We start from the raw sequence: 12,969 nt of genomic DNA on the forward strand, positions 1-12,969 counted from the left end.
GGCCCAAGGTTGAGGACCACTGGATTAGAGTATCAAATTATTAAGGCCTGACACCTCCTCCCCAAAGCCCAGGAAGCCCAGGGAGGGAGGTGCGATGCTCACGCGCACAACGTCAGGACATCAGTCCCCCCATTGCCCTCGCAAGCTGGTGCCTCTTGCCCTAACTCCTTTCCTATGAAAAAATCACTGCATGCCACTACTGCCATTTTGCAATGAGCACTCTGCAAGTTCATCTCCACACCAGCTGAAACGATCAAACAGGCTGGAAAATGAAAGCTTTTGAAATTTTGGAGGACAAGTTTTGGCACTATACTAAATAAACACATACCAAATAAAACCCTGCAGAACAAACAAATATACAGTGTACATGAGTCAACCTTGACCTTTTCTTGTTACCATTGTATGCTTCCTAGAGTTCTGCATCATGCTGCTAATGGAAGAAGCACTTTCAAAAGCCACATGTCCAACTAACACTGCCAGAAATAACCTTTTAAGCACTATCCTTATGCTAACCTTGGCAGTTGCAAAAAAACCTTCCTGTTATGTTCTGCTCTGGCCTTTTGGGTACATTTACAATCCACACAAAGGTCTACTTACGGTATTTATTTTTTCCATTTTAAGGTTTATTATCTGAGTTGAAATTGCTTGTTTGGATACCCATGGATGCTATTCCATAATGCTTATTTTAATATTATTGGGCTATAAAAATAAATTGCATGGATCTTTAGCTAAGATTTTAATACTTGTTGCAACCTTCCCCAAAATTTACAATGCATTTGGTCATCATTTCCAGAGGGTACAAAGTCCATGGTGGTAGGAGTGAGAATTAAGTACAGCAAACTTTTCTGAAAACAGATACATTGGTAAAAACCCAGTTTTTCTGTTATGAATGATAAGCAGCTTTTTTATGTTGGCCCCTGTGACAAAGGATTAGTAAACAATCTGGACTTTACCAGCGGAAGCAACAGTCCAGACTAAACCTGTAGTAAAGGTGGAGACCCTGTATTTCACTGAGAAACAATAAAAGGCTGACTTGATAATTACTGGTTTGATAGAACTTAGATTTTACAAGAGAGACCAAGTTCATTTTTTTTATTTGGCCCTCTGGAGGACTAGAATCTGCAACTAAATTATATCTGCTGCCACTCTGAACAAGCATCTTAGCTCTACACAATAGATAAAACAGTTTCTGAATGATATCCCTAACAATGGAACATTATGCTAGTAACATATCATGGCTTTATTCATTACATGTGACTTCTACTAAATGATTGCAATTGTTTCTCAGCTTCACCAAAGACAGGGATGAAGGATGTGGCCCTCCAGATGTTGTTGCACTCCAGTTCCCATCATCCTTAGCTATTAGCTATGGTGACTAAGGCTTCTGGGACTTGGAGTCTAATGACATATAGAAGGTCACAGGTTCTCCATCCTTGACCTAAGAGTTACTTAGCCATCCTTGAGATGGCGAGCAAATCCTTCAGTGCATATGGCATAAATGTACTGTTTGGCTAAGGGTTGCTAACTGGCTGTTACATACTATTGCAAAATGTCAACAAACGTGTTCCCAGCTCTTTGAGGGATATATATATCCCACTGTATATATAATAACGGTGGAGTCCCCCCCCCTTTACTATTTTCAAATCAAGAATGGGGTTTGCTTTTCCAAGTAGGGCAAAGATGGGAATAGCAAAATGATCTTTGGCATTTCAGTTCTACGTTTTTCTGTTCTTCCATGGTTCCTTCTAATGGAGGCATATTGAATAATTCATTCCAAGTTTTCCCTTTCCATTATAAGCATAGCGTATATCTGCAGTCAGGCAGGCCCTCTGGCTACACCTTTAACTGATTGCAGGAGAAAAGATGGTTAAACAGCTCTGCTGAGCTTTCATTTGCCGGAATGACCTAAATGAAAGGACTTGGAGTGGAACATTAATCACCAGTAAGTGTTCCCATTGAGCTCAGACACCTCCTTCCCCCCCCCCCCAACCAACCTATCTACCCCACATACTGCAGTTGCCTTTGGGGGGGGGATCCCACACTGTTAAAATTAAATAATTGCTTTCCAAATTGCCTGTGTCTGTTTCCAACTCCAATCATTACATTGAGCTGACAGGTTTATAAGGACTTTTTAAAAGTTAAGAATTTATTTTCCAGGGGACTGTAATAAGTGATCCCTGCAAATAGCTGAGGTGATGAGATCACATATTGCAGAGCTGAATAATTTTCTGCTGGTGATTGCTTAGTGTGTGTGTATGTATGTGTGTTGTGTGTAGATAAAACGCAGGGGAGGCAGCTCTGTAAGGACATACGGGTTTCAAGGTGTTTTCTCTCCATGCTGCAAACTAAATTATGCCTGCTGCTGCAATATTTAAACTCAAGACACTTTTACTTGAAATGTGTGTGGGTGTGTATTTGTGTGGGTGTGCTGCATCTAAATTTCATTCTAATAAAACTGGAGAATATCCCTGCTTAAACAGTATGGGAAAACCTCAACTGATGTATCTTTGAGTGCATGAACATACAAAGTCATCCCTACCCGGTAACATTTCAACCATTGTTAATATCATAAACCATAAAATTACAAGGGGGGGGGCTCTGCTTTACAATCAGGCTCATTAGCTTAGAACTTGGGCCACAGGGCATCTCCCCATTGGCTTTGGCCACACATACAGATGGCTGGTGATGATCATTTACTTGCTCTGCAAAGACCGAGAGCCTTGTTTCAAGCTGAATGTGTGTGAATGTGTATTAAACCTGTCCTTTGCTTCATGGGTATCTTGTACCATTGAAGTCTGATGGTGCAGTTGTGCGCTTTGCCGTGAATTCAAACTCAGTCCAGAGCCAGCAGTGGCTGGGTGTTCTCATTCTCATGCTGATCCTCGTGTTTCAACGTTCCAGATTCCACCACAGACTGAGACCTGAAAACAAAGAACAGCTGTTAGCATCGCTTAGGCATCAAGACTTCAGCTGCCATTTGTCTTTCCAAGAGTGTACCGAGTCTTAATATTTTCTCAATATTATCTCAAGGCAATTCACATTTCCAAAAACACCTGACTTGGTATTAAAAAAAGTAGTGTGCTTTGTACGAGTGTTGATGATTGTGGAATTATTTTGCAAATTCCAACATTTGCAACATGTGCTGATTTCTATCAGCACATTGGTGGGGGTCAGATTGGAGGAGGTCATAGGCATAATTGGTAGGTTGCTGGTAGTTTACCTGATGTCAGGTAGTCATGTTCCAAGTAACACTAAGCCTCTGAGTTTATATGCTATTTTAAGATGAAGTGGACTCTTCCTTCGAGGGTATGACAGGTGGGTGTTCCTGCCCACCTGTTAAAATTGACCTGCATGGACTGGAAACAGATCCAGTTTCCAACACCGGCTTTAAACATGTAGGCTGGTGCGCTGGGTTTATTTGTTTGCTTTAGACAGTTGTTGACTGCCCATTAGCAACATATTCCGGTCAGTTCGCACAAAATTTAAAACAATAATATCGATTTTGAAATATTAAGAATAATAATGTGAAAACACTAAAATCAATACAATTCCACCACCACCACCACCAGCAGCAGCATGAAATAATTCTATAACAGGATTTAAAGCTCAGCTAAAAATAATTTCTCCCAGGTACTAAAAGACACTATAACATGGTTCTAAATGGCAAGTGGCACTAAAAAGGCAAGTCCCTCTGGGGAGGACATTCCGTAATTGGAGCAACAACTCTGAAAAGGCCCCTCCCTAGAGCCTCACCCATCAAACCTCGCAAGATGAAAAAACCTGAGAATATCTTCCAGCAAATATATTTAGGTCTGGGCAGGTACATACAGGAAGATGCTATCCTTTAAGTAACCTAAAGGTAAAGGGACCCCTGACCAGTCGTGACCGACTCTGGGGTTGTGCGCTCATCTCGCATTATTGGCCGAGGGAGCCGGCGTATAGCTTCCAGGTCATGTGGCCAGCATGACAAAGCCACTTCTAGCAAACCAGAGCAGCACACGGAAACACCGTTTACCTTCCCGCTGTAGCGGTTCCTATTTATCTACTTGCATTTTGACGTGCTTTCAAACTGCTAGGTTGGCAGGAGCTGGGACCGAGCAACGGGAGCTCACCCCGTCACAGGGATTCGAACTGCCGACCTTCTGATCAGCAAGCCCTAGGCTCAGTGGTTTAACCACAGCGCCACCTAGCCCCAAGTTATTTAGGGCTTTAAAGATTCAATGCAGTACTGCTTCCCCCCCCCTCCTCATCCTCCAGAATCTCCAAGCTGTGTTTAAATTTCTCTCAAATCCAGGAGGAGTTCAGAGACATGGTTTGTGAATTTTTGAGAACGGAAACATTGGGGCACAAACGCACCGTCGGCTACCCTCATCCCATGCAAAATCTAAAGCATTTGAAGCAGCCTGAGTCACCAAAGAACAAAAGAATTGATGGATGAACCATTACTGAAGACTAATATTTTTAATGTAGCCCTTTAGATTTCAGGTATCGTCTGTCGCAGGAGCTGAGCACCATGTTCCATCTCCACTGGGGGATTTTGGAACATGGCTTTGAGTTAATATTAGTTACCGGTAGTGATTCATTCACACTGGATGCCATCTAAAGCATTAGCTGGATTTGGAAAGTACAAATTATGTTCCTCATAAAAATCACCAGCAGTTCCTTCAACAACACTGCAGTGTAAAAATAGAACAGCTAACCAGAACGCTAATGGGAACAGTGTTCTCTCTTCCTGAAACCCCTAATCTAAAAGAGATTAGTATTCGGAATTGAGTTCTAGCTGGCGGTTACTTTCCAAGGGCAAGTATATGCTTCAGTGAGAAAAAACAAAAAGCTTTTTTCTTCTTCATCATTCTGGAAGGTTCTGTCTCTCAAAGTAAGCTTGTACTGAGGGCCCCTTTAGCTGGTTTATAAAAGTATCAGGCATAAACCTGAGTTAGCGGCATTCCAGTAAACGCATGATGGTTGGACAGGAGAAGTGGGCTTGTGTCCAATGCAGAGCTAACTAGCTGTCTCGACATACAAGGATTTACCCTTGCATAACAGGATTTTATCTCGTTCTGCATCTCCCATATCAATTCTAGGTCCCTGCATCCTTCTGGAGTAGATTTGGGGAGGGCTTGGGACATGCAAGGGAGGAGAATAGGGGAAGTCCCATTGCATCAGCGTAAATCCTTACAGAACAGTTACTTGGAACTGCATTGGATAGAAGCCCTGAGCAATGGAGCTCTACCCCTATTTGAATCACTTTTCAACTTGCGGAAGGGGACTGTTTAAAAAAGGGAGTCTCTTGCATCCCACAAGTGCTATGTTTGGAACCCTGAGGTTCCAAAGAAATACCTGAAGAGGCACGTGTGATTTGTTGGTCCACTATAAATCAAAGGAAACAGTTTCTCTGTAATGGTGAAACTCATTTCGTCAGCAGCAAGACACCTCCCTCTCTTGTACAGCCAGTTCACAGATGCCCAGGGCAAATCCAAAACATTTTCCTGCCTATGGCAATGAGGCAAATAGTGTGTTTCCCCACCTATTTCAAAGTGCATTTCACCCAGGGTCAGTTGAGTGCTTTTGGCACCTGAGAATGAAAATCCCATGAGTGTCATGTTGTCTCCTTGGCAGCAGGCATGCAGTAATAATTAAATGACTGACAGTTTGCTGCCCTTTCAAAATCAGCTGCCTCAGGTGGCTTCCTCACACTATCTAATGGCAGGGCCAGACCTGGGGTTGCCATTTTGTAATCCTGGCCAATCATCTGTATGTCTTAACAAAACATCTAAAATGGCTCCTGATTCTTTAGAATCTCTTCCTCTATATTTAGACCAAATATATCCTTTAGGCTCTCTCTTTCTTCACTATTTTTAGCAATGTAAACCGCAATTATGGGGTGTATGTGATCCAGAGGCAGCAGGCAAAGTGTTAGCTCTCTGTTCCATTTGATCCTCAGAATGGAACACAGGATTGGTATTTTGGAGGCTGAGGAAATGCGGCTGCAGGCAAAAGTACACATAGGTCAGCATGCCAGGGGTGGGTGAGGCCAGAGGTAAAAGGCAGCAGAAGAGCATGTGCAAATTTTACCTTTATACTGTAGGCTAGTTTCTAAAAAACACTCACATACCCCCAGTGGCGTAGCGTGGGTTGCTGGTGCCTGGAGCAGGGCTAGTATTATGCTCCCTGGAGGACAGGGCAGCTGGGGTGGCGGCGCACACCGGGGGAGGGGGGGCAGGCACACACATGGCTACCAATGCTGCCACTGATGGTGGTGGTGGCCATGCACCTTCTTGGAATGGTGGCAGTGCCGCCTCCCGGCTTGGCCAGCCCTGAGGCAGGGCATGTGGGTGTTCTATGCCGGCCATGAGGAGAAGGAGCTCCCAAGGCCCGGCTTGGGCCCGGCTTGCCTCTCCACTGATCCAGAAGGCGGCAGGAGCTCAGGCATGTAGCCTAGATGAGGGTGTCTGTCATGGAGGCACCTAGTTGCGGCCCCGCTGCTCCTCTGCCCTCTGCACGCTATGCTACTACATACCCCTCTCAACCCTTCACCCAAATAAGCAAGCAGCATTGTTGGAGTTCAAGGACACAATCCAGTCAGTCAAAAACACTTCACAGACAGCGGTGTGAAGCAAGGGCCAGTGAGGGGCGTTCTCCTGGGGATATTTCTGAGAGGCAGATGGAAAGGCCTGGATGAGGCATTGGGCTCCCAGGCCTGTCCTCCAACTCTGGTAAGACCATGATGGTGGCATCTGCTCTGCAGATGTGTTTCGGGGGGGCAGGGAGCATTTCACACCAAATATTCTGCAACACACACACCATCTATCTTTATCTCCATCTTTCTATATATACATCTGTACAGACTCAGCCATCACACACACATTTCCCCTCCTACAGGAAGCATGAAGGTGACTTAAGGCTCTGGTTTAACCTGTCAGCTGTAGTCTTGAACTGTGAGCCACATTTTATTTCTTACCTGTGAAAGCTTTAAAAAAGATCTATTCAAACATGAAACAATCCCAGCTCCACTTTAAGATTAGGCTGTATGGGGGTGGGGGTGGGCAACAGAATGAAAGCAACCCACATGCTCTCATTCCCAGTCTTTTACTTCTCGTCTTTTATTCTTCCTTTGCGTTATTAACAACCTTATTTGCTGAAATCCATGTGTGGGTGGGGGAAACCCATGACTATCCTGCTGGGCTTTCCCCCTTGAGCTGAGCTTTGTGCCTTTCAAATTGGTGCACTGTAACCAATCAATCCAGCCACACTGCAAAAGATCTATTCACTGGGGCCTCACCTCCCATCTGCGCATTTCCCTCTAATTCTTTGCCCATTACACTGGCTCCTCTAGGCTATTATCTTCCAGTGATTCATTCCTGCTGCAGAAAATAATAAGGGAAAATGTTTCCATCCAACAAGCCGCTATTGATTTACTTATTGATAGCACGCGAAGGCTTTTCTGTTTCCAGTAGCGTTCTGGGTTTGTTTCTTATCAGTTCTCAAGGCCTGTTGCCTCCACCAGGTGGAGAGGAGGGGCTGTAGCTCAGGGGCAAAGCATCTGCTTTGGATGCACAAGGCCCCGTCTTCAACCCCCAGCAACTTCAGGCGGGGCTGGGAGAGAAATCCTGAAGACCTGCTGCCAGTCAGTGTAGACAAAATGGAACGATGGTCTGAATTGAATTGGTTCTGCTCTTTTATACATAGCATAGAATTGTAGGGTTGGAAGGGACCCTGAGGATCATCTAGTCCAGGCATAGGCAAACTCGGCCCTCCAGTTGTTTTGAGACTACAATTCCCATCATCCCTGACTACTGGTCCTGTTAGCTAGGGATGATGGGAGTTGTAGTCCCAAAACATCTGGAGGGCCGAGTTTGCCTATGCCTGCTCTAGCCAACTGAGCTACCCAGACTCATACAGGAGCCTTTTAAGTTGTTTTTACTCATGCTTCTATACTTGTTTTTGATTTTTGTTTTTTTAGGTTGCTTTGAACTCACCTTTCTGTGGGGAAAAGTGACTAATAATAATAATAATAATAATAATGTTCATCTTGCTGTTTTCAGCTTTCTAGTGTGACTAGCTTCGCTTGCATTTTCCATATGTGTGGCACACACAGAGGAAAATAGTGTCGCCATAGTAACTTGCATCCATTTCTTGAGCTGCAAAGCAAATCTCCTTGAGACGGGGTAGAAATGCAGAGTGCATTTTCCCATTGCTGTAGAATGTATTTTGTCCTCTCGTAACAAACTTATCGGGCCAAACTCTTGGTGTCCTAGATCTCTAATTCTGTGATTGGAATCCCACTCCATTTACATTTTCCATCAGAGACAAACCACAGTACATGATCTGGTATGTGCTTGAAACTGCATACCAAACTGCAGTCATGTCTATTCTGTATCACCAACTATATAGCTATAATACCAGGCCTGTGTTTATTATGAAGGGGTGGGGGGAGGGGAGCAATAAAGGCAACACAATACAGGCAACATACAATATGTGTAAACAATGTGTATTGGGTTATTACTCAGCTACAAATATTTCAATAATATTCATATGTACTTATGGTTACAGATTTAAAAAAACTCATAGAGTGCAATATTTACTCAAAAGTAATTCTCACCGAGTTCAGGCTAGCTTCCTTCCATGTAAATGTGCATAGGATTGCAACGTAAATCTACTCAAGATTGTTTTTGTGAGTCTGCATGGACCAGTATATAGATTTAGTCAACTATTACCTTTCATAAGCTCATTAGTTTGTGTGAACTATATTCCAGACCTGTGAAAATGGATGACAAAGTGGGGGTGGCAGCCATTGGATCAACTGGCCTCAGTTCTTGCAAAATAGCCAAATTTGACATGACATTTTCCCCACAATGGGTCCTTGGCATAGAGTATGGCCTCATTTGTTTGTAAGGGTAACCCAAACTAGACTTACCATGATGTCTGAACCAGGCTCTGGTTTGTCTTCCCAAACAAACCATTAGTGATAAACCAAGAAAAAACCTTGGTTGCAGTTCATGTGTTGGATGAGACAAACTGCATGCCTGGGCTCACCTGTAATGCTTAGTATAAGGTAGCAAGGCAGCAGTAGGACGGGGATGGGGGAGTAAAGGAGCCACAATTTTCTCTCCAGGCATCAGCACACTTGCTTGTTCATGGCAAACCATAACTTGGTAATGTTACATGCAAACCGGCCCCATGTTTTGCTCTTTCCTTTGCACAGGTTATTATTTTTCAATTTTGCTCAACAAGTGGGACAGGATGTGCCAAAATCAACGATCATTAATGAGGCCCAGAACAGCCATAATCCTGTTAAAGCCTCAAGAAAGAGCATTTTACTATGAAACGTTTTCATTCACTGGTGAGACATCTTTCCATTCGACTTGCTTTGCTCATCTTCATCAGGCTAGTAACTGCTATTATCATTTATAGGGATCCTGTGGCCTCCAGATATTGTTGGCCACCAGTTCCCATCACCCCTGGTCATTGGGCATGCTGTCTGGGGCTGATGGGAGTTGGAGTCTAACTACAAGTAGGACAACCACAATTTCCTCATCCCTGGTATATAGAGCCTGTTCTTCTTCCATTGTCATTATCCTCTCTTGAAGGCAACGCAATCCTTGCACTACCAGTTTAACATTATTTCCTTTCCCTGTTTTAAAGCAGACAATTTTTCATTTCTTCTAAACCTGTGCTCCGAGGCCAAACCTTACCTTTTCATGAGTGTGGGTGAGCATCCTCTCTCCAAGTTGGACGACGAGTGCTTCACGTGCATGGTGTTGTAGGAAGTGTGCGTGTATTCGTTTTCGTCATTGTAGTCTGGACCAAGTAAAGTCCGAGCCCAAGTGCCCATGTCATAAGGAGGAAGTGTCCCTCCAAACTCTGAGGGCAAGCAGTCAGGGTGTATAAGCTGGTGAAGGCTATTCAGATTGTTACCATGAAGAAAGATCTTTGGAAAAAGAAAAACAGACAAGAACACAGTTCATTGGCTCTCAGTTTTTCATGGCTGTTAAAATGTTAAGGATAATTAATTGAACAGACCAGGTATTGTCAGCTTTTTCAACATTTGGCAGAAGTACAAAAAATGTTGAGGGGAGGGAATCTTTGAGGTGGGAGTGGAAAGTCCAAAACAGCATGTGAGTTTGGAGCATGCTACATGTTCATGGAATGCTGAGTGATTGATAGAGTAGCGGAAATGGAAAACCCGGCTGTGTTGAGGGAGGAATGGCAGGGCTCCAGTCAGTCAGCTACAAACAGGAGCGATCCATACTCCAACATTTTGCTGCAGGCCTGTTGTAGACACTAACACAGCAAAAATAAGGTGATGAGCAGCAACTGTGTTGGCTTTGGGTGGTAATTTTCTAGGTTATTCCAAGCTACTGGGTTTTGACATCTGAAGGTTTTCACTGCCTATGAACTTCATTTATCAGAGAGTAGGGCTTCCCGTAGGATAAATCCCTTCATGTCTTAAGATGGGAAGGAGAATCTGTTTTGAAGGCTATGAAAACCGAGCCCTGCTGATGTGTGGTCTTCACACAGCCATTGCCCCCAACACTGTGGCATAGGCTTGCTGGCTGCTGAGATAATAAAGCACACCTTGCTAGTTCTTTTGATAAAAAAAAAAGCAAGACTTTCTGTTTCAACATGCTGATTGGGCATTCATTTATTTTATTATTTATCATGGATACTTATTAAGGGTGTGCATCTGCTCTGCATGAGCATAGCAAGGGGAATTGGGGGGGGATTTGAGGGTCTCCCCCCTGAGTTGAAGCATAATGTCAATTATTCCAGCTCCCCGCTGAGTCAGATTGGGATTCTCACAAAAGCTTCATGTCTGTCACTCTGTTTCTATCCTTTTCAACAATCAATGTTTCCCATATATCTCTGTGTTTCTCTAGCTCCAAGGCTTTGCAAGAAGTGGGGCTGCCCAAAATTGAAAGAGCTCTTGGTTGTTGTTGTTTTGTTAAAACCCACTCTGGAGGGGCTCCTGTGCCTAAAAATTTCATTTACTTTGGCCAAAAGGCTAAAAAAACTTGTAGTCGTTTTTAGGTTCCCCATTGTACTGAGTGGAGAAGCACAGGATTTTGTTTTATACAGATCTGTCGAGAACTCGAAAATAGATCAAAGTGGAAAGTGCACAGAGCAACTCAGAAACACATTGCAATTGAAAACACACAGACACACAAATGCAGATCTGAGATGACACTTGGGGCTTATTGTGTAGTCTCCTATGATGTAAGTCATGGGCCCCACCTGCTAGCTTGCTCCCTAAAATATCACTAGTTTGCTCATTTCTATATATAGGGTGCCTACATTCTGCATGGACTGGTTGCATGGCAACATGTGCAAATGGCTTTTGATACCTATTAGGTCCATAAATTACCATATAGCATATATTCAACACAAAAAACAGCGACAATTTGTTGTTGACAAAGGACAGCTGGACGTATAAAGGGCCCCATTACCTTCAGTAGCTTAGGGCCTCATCAAACCTAAATCCGGCCCTGATCAGCACAACAGGATGCCTTCATTTTCCCCAGCTGTAATAAAACATCTCTCTCCCTTATTGGTCTCTACAGCCATAGCAGGTGCTGTAACTCCAACAGCTTGACTTTACCCCGATGGTGCACTCTTCCATTTTCTCTTGAGACAGATGGCAAGGATGGTGATTGTTTGGGTGCATTCTATCAATTACATTTCCCCACTTATCTCACTGTAACAAAACAGGGTTTTTTTTGGGGGGGGGGGGTTGGAGTGTCAATTTGGGAAGCTTCTCTTTGCATTCCTCTTTTGTACCAAAAGTGTTGCTCTTTGCAGTTTTTCTCCTGGATTGAGAGAGTGAAGCTCTGTCTGTAGAGACTTTCTTTGACTCCATCCACACTCCTTTCCTACGTCAATCAAGCATGCCTCTTCAGCTAGTTTTCTAGCCATTAGAGGAGTTGCATAGAAAAGTACCTTCTTCAATCATAGTTTTATGAATACTGTAGTAAAAATGGTATATGGTAGGAATCAATATTCCCAAGTCCTTTGCCATAATAAAGTCCTGCTTCTTCTCCAGCAGTGCTTGGAATTGGAATTATTTGGGTGACATCAATTATTCCCCCACTCACCCTTTTACAAGAACAGCAATCTGCTGAGGAAGCAAAATGGGAGACTTCCCTCAAGATGTCTGTAATGCAGGGATGAGGTGCCTCGTGGGGAAACATCTGGGAGCAGAGGCAGCACATGTCAGGGAGGGGCAGAAGGAGAGACAAAAATGGTTGCAGCAATGTGTGTGACTCTTACAATTGTACAGCAGGCTCTGTGCCAGCCATGTAAAAACCAGAGGTTTCCTTCCCATCCTCTGTCCAGGCAAGCAAGAGGCATTGTCACAGTTCAAAGACACATTCCAGCCAGACTAATTCACTTGAGGAAGGGACAGAGCACAGCTAGTTAAGGATGTGGTCTGAGGAGCTCGGGATGAGAAATGTCCATGTTCACACCATACATTTAAAGTGCTATGACAGCACTTTAAACAGTCATCTCTTCCCCAAGGAATTATGGGAGCTGTAGTTTGTTACGGGTGCTGAGAGTAGTGAGGAGACCCCTGTTCCCCTCACAGAGCGACAATTCCCAGGGTGGTTTAAGAATCAATCTCTCTTCCCAGGGAACTCTGGGAACTGTAGCTCGGGGGGGGGGGGTAGGGGGTCTCCTAACAGCTCCTAGCACCCATAGTAAACTACAGCTCACATAATTCTTGGTAAGAAGCCATGACTATGGCACATTGTGTAAATGTGGCCAGAGGGGCCCCATAGCATGAGGTTCCCCTGCCCATCTGTAACGGTAGGGCTCTTCAAACAGTTTCTGTGGGTTCCCCTCCCCCCAAGTACTCTACCGTAGCTGTGTGTGTTTATACTATAAAATGGTGTCTTTCGTTTGTACATGATGAAAGGTGGTTTCCCCCCCCCCCCCCTTCAGGTGGTGCCTGGCTTAGATTCTGAAAATAAC

At 44.0% G+C, this 12,969-nt stretch overlaps 1 protein-coding gene across 1 annotated transcript in view; it reads right to left on the minus strand.

Moving 5' to 3' along the window:
- Positions 1–2,758: 2,758 nt before the first annotated feature.
- Positions 2,759–12,969, minus strand: part of CLVS1 (clavesin 1) — a 48,393-nt gene continuing 38,182 nt past the window's right edge. The window contains exons 4-5 of the mRNA XM_035125806.2: positions 9,696–9,931; positions 2,759–2,921 (exon numbers count right to left, since the gene is read on the minus strand). Of these exons, the coding sequence (XP_034981697.2) occupies positions 2,834–2,921; positions 9,696–9,931 (324 nt within the window). The 3' untranslated portion in view covers positions 2,759–2,833. The remainder of the gene's footprint in view (positions 2,922–9,695; positions 9,932–12,969) is intronic.

This window comes from Zootoca vivipara, chromosome 8 (genome assembly GCF_963506605.1).
Source record: "Zootoca vivipara chromosome 8, rZooViv1.1, whole genome shotgun sequence".
Classification (NCBI taxonomy): Eukaryota; Metazoa; Chordata; class Lepidosauria; order Squamata; family Lacertidae; genus Zootoca; species Zootoca vivipara.